We start from the raw sequence: 16,712 nt of genomic DNA on the forward strand, positions 1-16,712 counted from the left end.
TGAAGGTGAATGGAGAGAACCAACCCCCACAAAATTTCCTTGGACCTCTACACACGCACTGTGGCATGTGCAACCACAAGCAGAACACGCATGTACGACAATAATGTATGGAAAGACTGTGAAGCCATTCTTATCATATTAAGACACGTTTCAACTGCTTAACCCTTACCGAGCTGGCCATCTGGGCCTCAACTACTGTCTTTAATTTTTAAAAGCTCCAATCATTTTTTTTTTCCGGAGCTGGGGATCGAACCCAGGGCCTTGCGCTTGGTAGGCAAGCGCTCTACCACTGAGCCAAATCCCCAATCCCATCTCCAATCATTTTAACAATGTAAAAAATGGTTAATTTAAAATATTAGTTAACTATTATTAACTATGAATTTAAATATCAGTTAAATGCTTTTCACTGGTCCTCATAGCAAAATTTATTTGGTCAAATTAGTCCTAACTGGCAATTAGGACTCTCACGCGTTTGGACAGTCAGGTTTCTAACTGAACTCAATGAATTCCACCCATATTAGTTTACCTAGTAGGCACTGGGCATCACAATGGTGCCAGATGACGAGCTCTCAAGCAGCTAACAGATCATCGCAAGAAGCGGATATACAAGTAAATACATAATGCCCAAGGCTGAGCAACACAAGGTCTTAGAGATGAACAATGTGTCTGCCCAGCGATACTAAAAATATTGACTCATAAAATACTTTGATACGTCTTCATATGAAGGGAATCGCTTTCTAGAAGTTAGCCTCAAATTGTCCATGCTGAAACTGACATGTGGTCACCTTGAAAAGTAAAATCAGAGGTAGTAAGAATGTAAGCTGACTTTCTTAAGCCTTGGCCTTTCGTATAAATACTGAGAACTTTGCATTTTCAAGGCTTTGAAGGGCACACGACTTGAACTCATAGTTGGTTTACTGTGTCTCTGCAAAATGCATTTATAACGTGTTCATCTTGTGCGTGTTCCAAAAGACAGGAGCCTCGTCTGTTTTACCGCATACAGCATCCTCCAGTAGGGCACTGTGGCTACTTCATCATCCTACCGTGGGTGTCTTGTTTCTCTGACCTTGTTGTCTCTCATCATTCACAGACAAGCAACTTGGCATTGTTAACTGCCACTTATATTTGATTTTCCTTGACGGAGGGCAATGGTGTGTTTTACTGGGTTTTATCCTGACTGGCCAAAAGCTGGGAGGTGTTAGACCTCAGTAAATGACAGGAGCAATATATAGAAAGAGTAGTCATATTCTAGGTGTCTGCTGATTAGCTGTGTGGCTTAGACACACAGGAATGTGACTCCTGCCTATAAATGCCACTGAGATTACTTACAAGATGACACAAGAAAAAAAATATTCGAAATTGTGGGACACTGTCATTCCAACAAATACTTTTGAATCGGATATTTAACATATGTGTATTGTGGGGGATAAAAAACAAAAAAGACACCCACCAAAACCTTGTAAATTTTAAGATTTACTGAAATTTGAAACAAACAGGACAACTTGTTTCATTTTATGAAGTTATTGCCCAGTGGCTAGCTGTTGAAATGTACGTTCGTTAGACTTAGCAAGCCCACCCCAGTTCTATCATTTTGTAATCAGTATTATATGATTGTTATTTTTATTAAGACTTTCAGCTTAGAAGCCCACTTTGCAGTAGCATGCTACATTAAGATTAAAGCCATTGATGCAATCAAATTGTATAGAAACAACTCTATCACACACTGTCTCAGATACAAGTTTCTCTAGCTTCCAGGAACATAAATAAACACAGTAACCTCCCTTTAAGTAACAAAAGTTCCGGAGATGGTTATCTTTGTGTCTATAATTTGGGTATAATAATAGGAAAGGAAAAAAGTATAAATTGGCAGAACAAGAAAACGAATTTTTACATTGTATTCTTTAAAGACTTCCCTAGGCAACAACCGGGGAACTTTGAAAGGCTGTGCTATTCCAGAATAATATATAATAGAAATAAGAAGCACTCATTAGCATGGGAATAAAAAGTTACTCTTAAAGGTCATCTTGCAAGATCAGGTTCTGATGTGACACATGGACAAGACAATGTTCTGAGAATCCGCCAGGAGCGGAGAGCTCATAAATATTAATAAATGGAAGAGACACCATTATGGATAATAAAATAGGAAGCAGCGTGTGAGTTCGGGGGGTTTCCATTGTCACAATATGGGGTTGGTATTTGCAGACAGTTTCTTATTATAAACAAGAGACATGCATATTTATTGATGCAGATTATATTCCGGAAAACTTTCCCACTGAACTTGCATGAAACTTGAGCAATCACGGTCTTGAAACTTACATTATAAGTGTTTTTTTTGGGGGGGGGGTTGTTGTTGTTTGACTCTGACATATATTTAACCTGAAAGAGCTTCTCACTTGGATATTCCCCTGTGACTCTGTAAGTCTCCTCGCCCCCTCCTCAGCCCCTTCAACTCTCCATTTCCCTTACAGACAGAAGGATCTTTCTGTGACCCATGTGTTCAGACTATCAGTAAGGTTTCCTGCTGTCCTGGAATTAAACTACTTTTGTTGCCTTGAACGTCCTTAATGGTCTACTGCATTTTCCCAGCTTCCTACATAATCCTTTCTAACCAGCAGGGCACTTGTAAGTGTGGGACATGGATGGCATCTCGCTAAGCCACATCCTTGCATTTTCTGTGCCTACAATGCAGACCCCTTAGACTCTCCTGCTGGAAACATCCCTAGCCATCCTTCACGATTCACCTGTCCGATGCCTATCAAACACGCTTGCACAGGAATGTGAGCACTCCTCCACGTTTCAGTTTGCATAGTGCTCCTTATTTAGGCTCTCCCACCTTCTCCACCAGTCTGTGGTTCCCGACGAACAAAGGCCAATCAGTGTGAGGTCCATACCCTCGACTACTGAACAGTTCCTCTAGTCTGCGGTTCCCAAAGGACAAAGGCCAGCCAGTGTGCTGTCCATAACCTCAACAACTGTACAGTTTCATGTGCTGGGCAACCCCAGTGTTCAACATGTATCTGTTTAGAGACAACAAAATACCTGCATAGAAAAACCTCTCTGAGTGACGCCACATCACCGTACATTTCCACAGCATTTGCTGCAGAAGATGTCACATGATGCTGTTAAATGTCCCCAGTGCTTAGCATCTGCCTACAGCAGAGTTTCTAAATCTTGGCATGACTGAAATCTTGAATTATGTAAATTGTTTACTAATGATGTACAGGGGGTGTCTAGCTTCTGCCCATCAGATGTTAGTAGTGTCCCCTCCCTGCAGTGTGACGATCAGAAACATCTCCAGATGCTGACAACATCCAAGGGAGGAATCGGATCAACCGAAGTTGGAGACCACGGTGCTATCAGGTAAAATTCGTACTTTTCCCTGAGTTCATTGTACGTTTGTAAAATCCAACAAAGTTGTTAGTTAAGAAGTAAGAAAGGAGTGATAGAAGTTGGAGGGAAGAAGCACATGGTGATGGTTTCACACAAGACAAGAAATTGCTGGGGAAGAGTGGCAAGTAGACAGTTCTCAGCTGCACTTGGAAAGTGTGGTCTACACCATTGGTGAGCCAACCATGCTGTCTTAGTCCTCGGGTTAAAGCAAGCTGTGACTTGTTCTAAGTCAGCTAAGCGATGTTCTCAGGCGAGGCAAAAAGCAAACACCCATAGCTCGATATAACTCAGCACGCTCAGAGGCCCTGGATTTAGTTCCCAGTCCAGCAGTAAGTGAGCATGCTGGTTCACAGCTTGAAATCCTACCACTCAGAAGTAGAGGCAGGGGGATAAAAAATTCAAGACCGTTCTCTGCTGCACAGTGAATTCCAGGCTAGCCTGGGCTATATGAGAACCTGTTCAAAACCGATTTCCCAGAGGAAGCAAGGAGTTGAATGTGTCCAGCAAATGAACCATGAAAAGATCTTTTTTTTTTTTTTTTTTTTTTTTTTTTCCCGGAGCTGGGGACCGAACCCAGGGCCTTGCGCTTCCTAGGCAAGCGCTCTACCACTGAGCTAAATCCCCAACCCCCATGAAAAGATCTTATTGATGGAGCAGACACCCGAAACTAAGCACTGAGGGAAATGAGCTTGGGCGGAAAGGTAGAACAGTAGTGTTAGGATAGTAGATGTCTCGGTGGGTAGAGTGCTTGCCATTCAAACCTGAACACTTGAGTTTGGATTCCTAAGCCCACCACACACGGTAGCACAAGCTACTGTAATCTCCCTACACACTCACTGGGGGACAGGAGTCAGAGGCAGGGGAGTTGCTGGAAGCTTGCAGAGTGGCTAGCCTGGTGGAGCATTGCATAAAAGAGACCGTCTCGAACAAGCTCGAAGGTGAGGACCAACACTTGGGACTGTCCTCTGAGCAACATAGGTCCACCATGATACATGTCCCCATTCGCACACAGACATATATACACACGGAGGAAAGAAGGAGCCCAAGCCAGTGGGTGGAAGACTGGGGGATGGCAGCTTGGTGAAAGAAAGCTCTTTAAAGTAGGGGTCCCTGGAGTCAGAGTTGAAGAAGTGAATGAGCAGGAAGGTAAGATGGCCGTCCTCCATCACGGCGCATCAGAAACCTAGGCACTGCAGCTTTTAGAGGAGAGGTATTGGTACTAATAGGGTATGTGTTTGGTACAGGCTTACTAAAATCCATCTCCAAGTGTCGCAAAGAACAAATTATATGCACGATGCAAGATGTGGGCCATGAAGACGCTCCCCACTCAGATCTTCCTTTACAAGAGTGCATGGTAGGTCCATGACAGCCTCAGAACTGCTCCCCTGTAAATGGTAACAACCTGCTGGTGTGGGTTACATTTCAGCTGTTGGCTGATCACAGCCAGCATGTTCCTATGAGCCTGTTCAGTGGGCACCTCGGACCTCATCTCTCTCCTTACCCTAGTTTAGGCGTCCTCGACCCTGTGCTCTGAGTCTCTTCCCAGTCTGTCCTTCCTCTCCCCTCCCACAGGTGTCAGATCAGTGAGGTAGTGGGAAGGCTCTCTCCCCACCAGACCTGCTTCCTCCCCTTCTATCTTTCAGAGATCGATTAATCCTTTGCATATTTAATTTTATCCTGTCATTTACTTTTACCAAGACCCAAAGCTCATGCAGCTAGATAAAAGGCCCTGTGTGAAAATATCACTTTTATAACATGTTCCTCTTAGAAATCCAGTAATGGGGGAAAGAGATAGGTAGACACACAGAGAGAGAGACAGAGAGACTATAATATCTGGGTAATTAATTCCCCTTCAAATCTCTACTCATCAAAACATTTTAATTTCTATGACAGAAAGCTCCCTCCTCTTTGCTATGTGGCACCTGAATGAACTTTAAACAATTCATCTTGAAAGGAGAGGGAGCCACAGCCTAGTTCCTGTATCAACACTGCCTGTGCACTCAGCTTACACACAGATCCCAAACAATACCTGATCCTTGGGACTAACAACTTCTGGAAGCACCAGAAAAAAATGGCTTTCTGGTACTTAGTTTTCAGGGAGGGGAAAACTAGAAATTCTGATACCTGGGAAGACTGCTCAGTTCCAGGTCTGGCATGGCTATAGTGATATGGTGTATCATGGTTCCCCTCTCATTCCCAGAGCAGGGCCAGTAGGATGTGGGCCTCCAAGAGTGCTGAAGGTTGCTATGGGTGTAGGGCTTGTTTGCATAATAATGTATATATTTTTGTTTCATGTTCTTCCTTCGGAGAATGTTCTTCTTGCCAAGGTTAATGACTGCATAATAATCAGAAACATCATGAGTCTGAGAAGCAAGAATGTGTCTGACGTTCCTCAGCAAATGGTGTGACCTTAAGGTCAGCCCTTAAGGCTGTGGGAAAGAACCCTGAAAACATGAGTTCAAGATTGTCTCAGCTATGTAAAATATAAGTATGCAGTATGAATTGTGTGAGGGTCTTCACAGACCAAAACCAAACCAAGCAAACAAATAACAAAAGTAAGCAGAGTCATCTGCACTAATGAGTCAATAAATGGAAAGGAATAGTTCAAAAACAAGGCTCATGGTTCAAGTAATAAAGGAGCACCAGGAAATGAGGGAATGGTCATCCTAGGACAGGAATCCCACTCAACTAAGTTTATTGTTTCTGTTTACAAAGGTGGGCAGATTTCTGAGTTCAAGGACAGCCTGGGAAAGATGCAGTTTAGGTCCAGGCATGGTGGGAGTTGTGATCTCAGGGCAGGATCCCATCCAGCTAAGCTTATTGATTGGTTTAAAGGCAGGCAGATCTCTGAGCTCAAGGTTTGTCTACAGAGCAAGTTCAAGGACAGCCAAACTTAGGCAATGAAGGAGTTGGAAAATAGTGAACTTTCTCACATAAAATAGCCTCTATGTCTAGATTTGCCAATCACAAGTGCTATGCCCAGTGAACCGCATAGGACTTGCTATGTTTAAAAAAAAAAATGTGCTTGCTGTCTTTTTCTAAGAATCAAGGGTCTAAGGTCACAAAATGCTGACTCATGGGATAATCAAAAGGAAACCTGGAGTAAATGATTGAATTGATATGCAAATAAAAGACTGGGCTTTGGTCTGCAAGAGCAGAGTTATCCAGTGAGCTATTGCAGCTCTTTTAGAATTTGTCTATCAGGTTTTCTGTCTTTAGTCAGGAAATCCAAGATCTATCTAGAAAGCTATCTCAAGCAGAAGACAAAGCTGTCAGCTTGCACCCATTATTGACTCTGAGTCACATCTTTTGCTGCTCAAATTTTCCCCTTTCTCAGGACCCTCTCCCAAGCCAAGGCTGGTTCTTGGCACCTCAGGGAAGCAAGTGGCAGATAAGATGGCTGAAGGCAAACTTCTACCACCCATTTGTCCACTGTTCCTCTCAATAATTCTCCAGATTGTTTCTTAAGCCATTAAGCATCTACCCCAAGAAGCGTAGGAACCCCCCCCACACAAACACACACACACAGACACACACACACACACAGAAACACACACACACACACGAGAGAGAGAGAGAGAGAGAGAGAGAGAGAGAGAGAGAGAAGAGATTAAAACAAGGTCCCAATCCATTCGAAAAATAAAATCTACCACCTGATGTTTATCTAGTAGATGTTTCTTGCCTACATGCTCTGGGCCAGAATCAATAATTTAAAATTGTAGACTATAATCCACACTTCTTGATAACACAATGCCTTTCAAAGAGTGAATGCCTGGTTTATTCTGAGGAGGTTTGCAAACATGTTTTCATACTTTCCTCTTCTGTTCAAAAACCTTTAATATCTCACTATTACTTAGAAAACAACAAAATTCAAGGCTCTTAACCTTTAGTCTTATTCCCCTCCTCTCTGGTCCCTGTATTGTAACCCTAAATCTAATTGCCTCAGCCTTACTCATCTGAGATTTCTGGTCTTTATCTTTCCCCCACACTGGCTCTTCTGTCCCAAGTGCACCCCAAGCATCCAGATGAATCACCGATGAGGGCGCAGTTCAAATGCTAACCTAATCTTTCGAGACTAGGTGCTTCCCATCTCCAAGTCACCTGTCAGCTAGCTCTGTCCCTCCATCTGATTGGACTTCATCTTATTTGTATAACTTTCTCTGCTTTTACAGGTCCTTAAATTTTACAAAGGAGGCAGCCTGTTTGATTAAAATCATCACCATAGCACTTCCCCTCTAAACCTTCATTAAACTAATAAATCAGTGGTGGCATGAGAATAGTGTACCTTTTACAAGTACGCACTGTTAAACTCTGCAATGATGGTTACTATACTTTAGGGTTTTGGAAAATAGCTGTCAATTTTTAACTAAAAAAATCATTATACTACAAGATAACCTCTAATGTATGTATGTATATATGTATATGTGTGCGTGTCTGTGTGTGCATGTGCGTGTGCATGTGTGTGTGCATGTATGTGTATGTGTGTGTGCATATATGTGTATGTGTGTATATGTGTGTATGTATGTGTATGTGTGTGTATGTATGTATGTGTGTGTGTGTATGTGTGTATGTATGTGTATGTGTGTGTATGTATGTATGTGTATGTGTGTGTGCATGTATGTGTATGTGTGTATGTATGTGTATGTGTGTGTATGTATGTATGTGTGTGTGTGTGTGTGTGTGTGTGTGTGTAATACAAATACATACTTCCTTCTGATTGCTGTTCTAGAACACTAGTTTTAGAAGTCTTTAACCTTGTTCCAGCCAGTCACAGAATAAGATCTTCAGGAGAGGTCATCTCTCGTCCTCTACCTCCATTCCCCAACCCATCCATAATCTCATAGTGGAATAAAAATACCTTACTTTAAAGATTCCCACAAGAAAAAAATTTGTACAGAGTTTATGGAAATTCATCCTAGTGTCTCTCGGAATTTCTCTGCCACAGTATTACTCCATAATAAGTTAAACTGAATTGTGTGTAGTATGACTTCACTTTGTCTCTTAACAGGAAGTGTAGTTTATTGATTTAAATGTACGGCTTCTAGCTAGGGATAGGGCCTTTAGCTCAGTAGAAGGCCAAATGCCCATTACATGAAATGCTCCATTTAGCTCCAATCATTGCAAAGTAGATGAAATTAAAAAGACATATGGTTTCTGAGGTCAGACTTCTGTTTGTCTCTAGAGACCTGAGCTGAGCTGTTCTGTCTTACCTTCCTCATCTTTAAAGTAGGGGTGATCGTAGCACCCATCTCATAGGATGATTTCAGCCTTGGACTAAACCACATGTAAATTGTTCAGAACAATGTCTGCAATCTGGAACGTGATATATGAGTACTTATATAATTATTTATTTTATTTTAAATGGGATAGATAATAGCTTGATATTAGTCTTTTATACATATAGGTTAGGAATAAATGATTTTTTTTAAAAAACTGGATAGGCTCAGATCCATTGTACCACTTTTAATCAGATGAAATACTTAATATTTCAAAGGTCTTCATCGTAGTTCAGAGAAGACTATTTTGCTGTTATTAGGAGGAACCTATATTTTTTACAGTCGTTCTTCATGCTAGGCCCATGGTCATGTAATGTTGCCTGGTAGATTAGGACCCATCTTCATGGTTTGAACACCTAGTTTTACTCAGATTAATGAACTCTTTAACTGTGTCACTTACCGCTCTTTCGAATTCTTTCTTCCAACAGGTCTGCGTGTCCGGCAGGAAGTTTCTTATTGAAAATCTCCGCTGAACGAAGGAACATGGCCTCGACTGCGGACCCTTTGAGCAAAGCAATCTGGTCTTCGTGGTCCAGTGTCTGAAACCCTATGATGATAATCAAACAGGTCAAGGAGTCGTGTTCACGCTACAATATTTCACACTGTTTACATAGGATACGATTACATGCATACAATAAGATTTCATCATTGGATCGTCCACACTGATAAACACTTTCCATCAACTGAGAATGTAGTTTCACAGTAGGTCTTCAAGTGGAGTCAACTGGATTCCTGTTGGACCCCACAATGAGAGGCTTGACTTTCATCTCCACTGAGTCAGGCTTACTGAAGAAATGCGGTGAGGAGAGAGACGCCAAGCTCATGCATAACTGTGGGAATCAGCTGACTCAGATGAAGCAGCCCTCAGAAACTGGATGTAGGCAGATTCTCTCTGAGCCATTATTCTGGGCACACCTGGCATGCAGGGTCAACTCAGAAAATAAAAGCCTCAGAGCCAGAATATCAGGCTGACCCATCAGAATGTTGAGAATGAGAAACATATCCCCCAAGACGATTAGTGCCATCTTGAGGTATGATTTCTGGGCTAAGGTCTGCACCATGCAACGTGGGAAAACAGACAAAACTGAGGAAGAATTATTAGTTTCAAGGAACAGAACGTCATCTGGAAGACAGGAAGTCCTCATCCAGGCTTTTAGAGCTCAGCCCCCAGCAATGGCTCTGATGTCCTGCCCATGCCCCCTCCCTACCTCTCTCCCCCTGCAACACTGAGGCCATGGCTCTACTGTGATCTGGAAATGTGCTGGAGTCTCAGAGACGGATATTCTTCCCTGGTATCCCCATACCTGCCTTCTGCCCCCAACAGACATCAGTCATCTACTGCAAACTTATCCCGTAAAGCCCCAAGCCCTTACTAGATCCCACCTGCTTCATGTCTGCCCACAGAACATACCACTACCTGTCACGAGGCAATGGAGTCATGCTTATGCATAAGCGGCTGCCTATGAAGGAATACAAGCTTTTTAGAACAGATACCGACTACTTCACTTTTGTATCCTCAATGCCTGGCACATAATAGGTGCCCGATGTTACCTGTCAGGCAGCAGAATGAATAAATGAAAGATAAAAACATCCACGATAATTTTTACACATACACAGAGAGGGGAGAAGGAGAGAGGGAGGGGAGGGGGAGAGAGAGAGAGAGAGAGAGAGAGAGAGACAGAGAGACAGAGAGAGACAGAGAGAGAGACAGAGACAGACAGAGAGAGAGAGAGAGAGAGAGAGAGAGAGAGAGAGAGAGAGAGTCAGAGTCTCTAATGGATTAGGAGAGTGTTAACAACAATGGGCATTCATAAGTAAGGCTAAGGATTAACAGTCACCCTCTGGGTTGGAGCCTTAGCCCAGTTGGTAGAGTGATTGTCTAAGCCTGCTAGAAGCCCTGGGTTCCAAACCCTCCCCTGTACCGTATGAAACTGGATATGATGATGCTAGCCTATAATCTCAATAGTTGTTAGATAAAAGCATGGAGACCAGAAGTTCAAGGTCTTCTTCTAATGGTACCACTTGTTTGAGGTCAGTGGCTTCCATAGTGCTGACAGGACCGTGCCTTCTCCTTACTGGGTCTCCGGCACTCTGGTCAGTGACTGAAAGGACGTATCTAAACGGATAGCAGAATTTCCCATAGATTCCTTTCAGTATTGGAGATACACCACCATTGCTGATACTTGCGATGTTATTTCTGTAGTTGCAGTTAGGGGGAACTGACTGACAGAGCCTTTTGTCTATTGTTTCTTTCAGTGTTTTAAGGTTTTATAACCTCCCCTCCCCCGCCCCGGCTTTATGCATTGAACAGACATTCATTCTACACCCCCTACCCCCTTTTGGGACCAGCGACTGGGAATGAGGAGGAGTTAAGATAGTTCCATTTGCATCTTGTCACCCATTATTTTGCAGATCAAAAGGAACTGACCATTTAAACAGGGCGGGGGGGGGGGGAGTCTTCACATAGTTTTTAAAATCTCACCGCCCTCTACTTTTTTCCTTTCTTCTCCTCATGGTTTTTATTTTTTGTGTGATCTGGGTTTTTAATCTAGATTGGTGTCACCTTAATTAGCATATAACAAATTAAGCTCCTCTTTTCATTGTGAGTAGAGAAGCAAGAGAATATTAAAGTTTCGACGACAGCGAGGACTTTCCACGTTTTATGAGTTTTATTAGGCTAATGTCTATCTGTGACACATTTAATAAAGGACAGCATAATGCTGGCAAAAAAGAAGGCAAATGAGCAGGCCTAATTAAAAACCTACGTCAGAAGTTACTGTCTGCAATTTCATAAGTGTTATGCTGCTACCGAAGTATTTATTACACTCTGCACCATGAAATTGTAAATGCACTAATATTTTTAAATTCTTTTGAGACAAATTTTATCAGGTAGCCCCGGCTAACTTTGTTAATTTTTTTTTCCACTGAAACTATCTATATCACTTCTCCAATATCTCTGATGACACAGACACACTGATGATGCATGCTGGGAAATGTGGCTTGGCACTCCAGTTTTCTTACTGGAGAAATTCATGGGCTTAGCACGTCAGGCCACAGCCCTTACCTTTACCTTCTACACACCATCATTCATCAACCCGCGTGGAGTTTCAAATCCGTCATCCCCTTCCATCAGGAAGTCCTTTTCTCTTCTACTCTTATAACCTCAGTTGGAGGCTTCTTCCCTAGGCTTGAGCAGTGCTATAGAAACTGATTCCCCTGCTTCCTGTCTCTTCCCATCCAAGCCCATGTCATAAACCTGATAAGACCATTTATCTGTAACAAAAACTCCATCATTTTCTGAAACCTGTTTACCATAGCCCAGGACGCAATGGCTACATTCCTTAGTTAGGCCCTTACCGTCCAATGCCAATTTGCCTTACTACCTGGTCAAAGAGCACGCCAAAGACACTATTCTATAGCCACATTGAAATTTGTGTGTGTGTGTGTGTGTGTGTGTGTGTGTGTGTGTGTGAGTGTAGAGGGTGGCATATATGTTTGTGTGTACATTTGTAATTGTGTGCATGCCATACATGTGGGTGTGGCTTTGTGAAGGTCAGATTGGCCTTGTCAAACATTCTCCATTTTATTTTTGGAGACAGATGCACTGACTCTGGACATCACTAACTCAGCTAGCCTGGCTGGTCAGCAAGTCCTGGGGATCCTTCTGTCTTGCCTCTCCAGTGCTGGTATTACAGGAGCATAACACCATTCCTGGCTGCTTCCTTGGGTACTGGAGATCCAACATCAGGCCCATGTCTTTGGCCTCTATCGGTACCTATGTGTGCGAGTGTGTGTGTGTGTGTGTGTGTGTGTGTGTGTGTATAACACACAATTAAAAATAAATCTTAAAAAAATCTAATCTGAATAATATTTTCTGATGGCTCTTAGGTTTTCTCAAACTCAAATGCTCGCTCTTCAAGTAGTGTGTGTGTGTGTGTGTGTGTGTGTGTGAGTGTGTGTGCCTGTGTGTGCATGTGAGTGTGCGTATGATGTGTGAGAGTGTGTGTGAGTGAGTGTGTATGTGTGTCTCTGTGTGTGTGTGTATGTGTGTGTGCATGTGTTTATGTGTGTGCATGTGTGTGTGTGTGTGTGTGTGTTGGGGGCATGTGGAGGTGTGTGTGTGTATGTGTGTGTGTATGTGTGTGTGGTGTGTGTGTGTGTGTGTATGTGTATGTGTGTGTGTGTTTGTTAATACCCTTTAACTGCCCTCCTTGAAGGGAACAGCCATGCACCTGTATGGCATCAACCACTGTTCATTGAATAAGAGATAATGACCACTTTGCAGAGTCTCAATTCTGACCTATTGATTTGGAAGATTTTTTTCAGTTTTAAAAACAGGGTTTAATGAATACCAGGCTTTAGGTTAATATGCGGCCAAAGATGACCATAACTTGTTACTTCTGCCTCCACCTTCTAAGTGGCAGAATTTATAAGCACATACCATCAGGTCCAGTTTACACACGGGGCTATGGATCAAACTCAGAACTTCATGAATTTTTTTAATGTTTTATAAAGTTTAATAATTAAAGTGATAATGTAAAAAAAAAAGCCTGCTTACAATTCAGACACAGTAGAAGAAATAATTAGTTAACTGGCAGCGTAGGTGGGCACAGCGGTTTGTGAGTGTTCAACATAAAGACAACTGCATTCCATTGGCGGATATCTGTTCTCCCTGGAATCCGTGGGCAGCTGCACCCCGGCACACACACGATTCAAATAACGCAAACAAATCTTTAATAAAAGCCAGTGATATTATCATCCACATGCAAATGCAGAAATGAAGTGGAATCCTCATTTTACACTAGAACTTCCTGAATATCAAGCAAGCGTTCTAGCAACTGAACTTAAGAATTATTATAAATGGTGTGAGTATGTTTCCTGCCTCGAACTTCTCATGTCTGTGGTAATTACAAGTGTTAAGTCAGACATGTTTTGCTTTTCAAGGGAACTTGAATCTCTTCAATGACACAGAAAAAAAAAACTGTACGGTGTAGTAGAGTAATGACTAATGGAGAAGCAACTCACAAAAGGAATCCTGGTGATAGATCTAATCACATAAGAATGCTCTAAGAACTGGAAAAAATATTGTACAGAGAGTAATTGATATTATAATGGCACATTTTACACATTTCAAGAACATTAATGTTTATTATTTAAAAAAAAAATACCTGGAAGTCTTTTTGTGAATTCTACGAGAATCTGTACGTGACTGGTAGCCATTTCTGTTAATATGAGAAAATTTTCTTCTGCACTAAATTCTTCTTTTAACTAAATTTTAAGGAAAAGTAAATGGTTAATGAGTAGACAGGAAAAGAATAACCCAACATAAAATGGTTAAAGGACAAAAACCAAACTTGAATAATGAAATGGAAAGACCCAGATCATATTTGGAAAACCATTACTACTTACAAGACAGATCTGAGACTTCCTTTTCAATTGCTGGATGCTGATAAAAGTTTGAGCATATAGCTTGAAGTCTCAGAAAACAATGACTTTGAATAACACATTTACATATAAATCCCGCTTTAAGAGGTATAAGTAAAAGGAAAGGTCACAAAAATGCTAACTTGAAGCAAGTCTATTTTCAAATGGCATACGTACGATTTTATTTGTGATCTCCTGTGGCATTCTCTGTTTGCTGTATGAGTCCATAATATAATCCAGGAGGGTCTGCTGGTCTACAGTGAGTTCAGTTTTCTCCTACACTGGCAAGAAAATGAAAGGTGTTAGGGAGGGCCGTTAATGGCATCTTCCAACATGTGCCCTTATCTGAAACAAACTAACAACAAAGGATTTTCCGAAGCCCCAAGAGCTGTGACCTTTCACCTAGTGGGAAATAGGTTTCTCTGGGTCCTGGCACAAGCAGTAATGCATTTGCCTGAAGATGTTTCATCTCGCTCATTTTCCTACTTAGAAAAAATGGACAACGAGATATTCTTCTCCTGCATCTCAGGGGAGTATAGAGTAATTTGAATATAGGGGTCATTGAGCATGGTAGCGTTGTAGGTCAGTAGAGTTTGAAGGTCAAAATCATAGCTTCTAAAGGCTTCCAGTGTGTTGAATGGAGAGTCCATCCAGGGCTTGGGGATTTAGCTCAGTGGTAGAGCGCTTGCCTAGCAAGCGCAAGGTCCTGGGTTCGGTCCCCAGCTCCGAAAAAAAGAACAAAAAAAAAAAAAAGAGAGTCCATCCACACATACTCATCTGTATTCAAGGGTGGCAAACTGTGGCCTTTGGACCACATCCACCTGTGTAAATATAATATTTTATTGCTCCTTTCTTGTTATTTGGTCTGTGCTCCTTTTGAGTTAAAATAGCAGCTACATTGTTGTCATAGAGAGCATGTGGCCAACACCTAAAAGCCTACCTATGTAGTATGTTACAGAAAAAAAAAAAGTCTGCTGAGCCCACAGTCATCAGTCTATCTATCCCTTTCCTTGGCAGAATGATCCTTTTTCAAAAGATTAGTTTTCCTGAAATCAATACAAACAGTCAGATTAAAAAAAAAAACTAACAGTGGAGGAAGTCCTTCATCCCAAGTAAATACAGCCAAAGATCTAGCTTGGAGATCATGGCTTGTTGGCTTTTTGGCCAAGAGCTGAGAAGAATTCTTCCAGATGTTCTCTGATTTATCATTGTGTGGGCTTCTAATTAGCCCAGAAGTGGTTCCCTCACTCTGCCTTTAGTTTATCCAGTGGATTTCTTAAGATTCAATGAAAAGGGTTTTCTCTATTGATTTACAAATGTGTGGCATCCCTTTTTCCCTGGCTGATGAGGACCAATCCACAGCCTCTGCAGGGTCCAGACTTCCGGAGTTGGAACTTTCCTCTCAAGGGCAAGAGTGGGGTGGGGAATTGGGATATGATCATCAAAAGGTCACGTGGAGCCCAGGCATGGCACTGCATGTTTTTAATTCTAGAATCCTGAAGGCAAGTTCTAGCACTTGGAAGGCAGAGGCAGGTGGATCGCTGTGACTTTGAAGATATCCTGGTCTAAATAATGTGTTCCAAGATCCCATGTCAGGAAAAAAAAAGCCTCAAGTGGAAAAGTCCATCGTGAAGATTAAATCGTTCCCACTGGCAGCCATTAAGTAGTAAGAAGCCCTGGAAAGAATCTTTACTTTCTAGGCTATACACTACATTTTAAATTTTATTTAAAATTTCACACAAAAGTGTCCATTTCCCTCTTGATTTAAAAGAAAATGAGGACTCCATTCCAGGGTTCAACTAAGAAGAAAATTTGGGCGTGGCTGAGGCTCTAATCTGACAACCTCCGGGCCAGACTGACAGGTTCCCAAGAAGCCCATTCGCCGCTGGCTTTGGCCACGCCATCGCACTGTTACCCTGCATAGCTTGGTCGTGGAGGTCACTTGCCGCAAGTCACGCCCTTCGCTGTCCTCATTCACTGTCTGATCCGCATGCTGCTTCACATTTTTCCTTAGCCGTTTAGATTTACACTGAATTTCAGTTAACAAACCTGTAGGGAGGGGGTGGGGGAGGGGAGAGAAAGAAAATAAGGATTAAAAAAAAAATCCTATTGGGTGTGTGGTCCTTGAAGCAGCTGTTAGGTGGTCAGCTCAGGTGATGAGCAGAATTAATTCTAGCTCGGCTGTCATTTAACAGGAGAAGGGCAGTTGGAGCGATGGCTTCGCGGTTAAGAATAGTTGCTGTTCTTGCAGAAGGTCAGAGAAGGTTGGTTCTTAGCACCCACACTACATGGGTGGGGGGCCTCACAACCACCTGTGATTCTAGTTCCAGGGGGATCCCATGCCCTCTCCCGGCTTCCTCACGTACCCTGCATATGTGATACACATCCACACAAACACATACACTTAGACAAAAATAAATAAATAAGTAAATCAATCAATCCATCTTAGGGAAAATAAAAAACTAATTTTTTTTTTTAAGATTGGATTTTGAGTGAGGCATTTGACATCTGTGTGTTTCTTCATTTGCAAAACATAAATATTTGTCACAGAGTTTTGCATAGATGTGATTAGATACTTTAAAAAAAAAAAAAAACTCTGGGCTTTAGATACAAATAATTTGT

The 16,712-nt window shown here is 42.0% G+C and overlaps 1 protein-coding gene and 1 non-coding gene across 7 annotated transcripts in view; one reads left to right on the plus strand and one right to left on the minus strand.

The window, feature by feature from the left end:
• The window catches only part of Nr1h4 (nuclear receptor subfamily 1, group H, member 4), a 96,097-nt gene that overhangs the window by 12,216 nt on the left and 67,169 nt on the right, over positions 1-16,712 (minus strand). For all 6 annotated transcript variants that reach the window (NM_021745.2, NM_001439626.1, NM_001439627.1 and 3 more), the window contains 4 exons: positions 16,006-16,139; positions 14,268-14,366; positions 13,835-13,934; positions 9,067-9,213 (listed from right to left, as the gene is read on the minus strand). In NM_021745.2, coding sequence (NP_068513.1) covers positions 9,067-9,213; positions 13,835-13,934; positions 14,268-14,366; positions 16,006-16,139 — 480 coding nt within the window. The remainder of the gene's footprint in view (positions 1-9,066; positions 9,214-13,834; positions 13,935-14,267; positions 14,367-16,005; positions 16,140-16,712) is intronic.
• Positions 6,561-6,622, plus strand: LOC120093931 (U7 small nuclear RNA). The gene has a single exon (XR_015626205.1). It is a non-coding gene; the product is annotated as a U7 small nuclear RNA (small nuclear RNA).

Source organism: Rattus norvegicus, chromosome 7 (assembly GCF_021556685.1).
Source record: "Rattus norvegicus strain SHRSP/BbbUtx chromosome 7, alternate assembly SHRSP_T2T, whole genome shotgun sequence".
Lineage (NCBI taxonomy): Eukaryota > Metazoa > Chordata > Mammalia > Rodentia > Muridae > Rattus > Rattus norvegicus.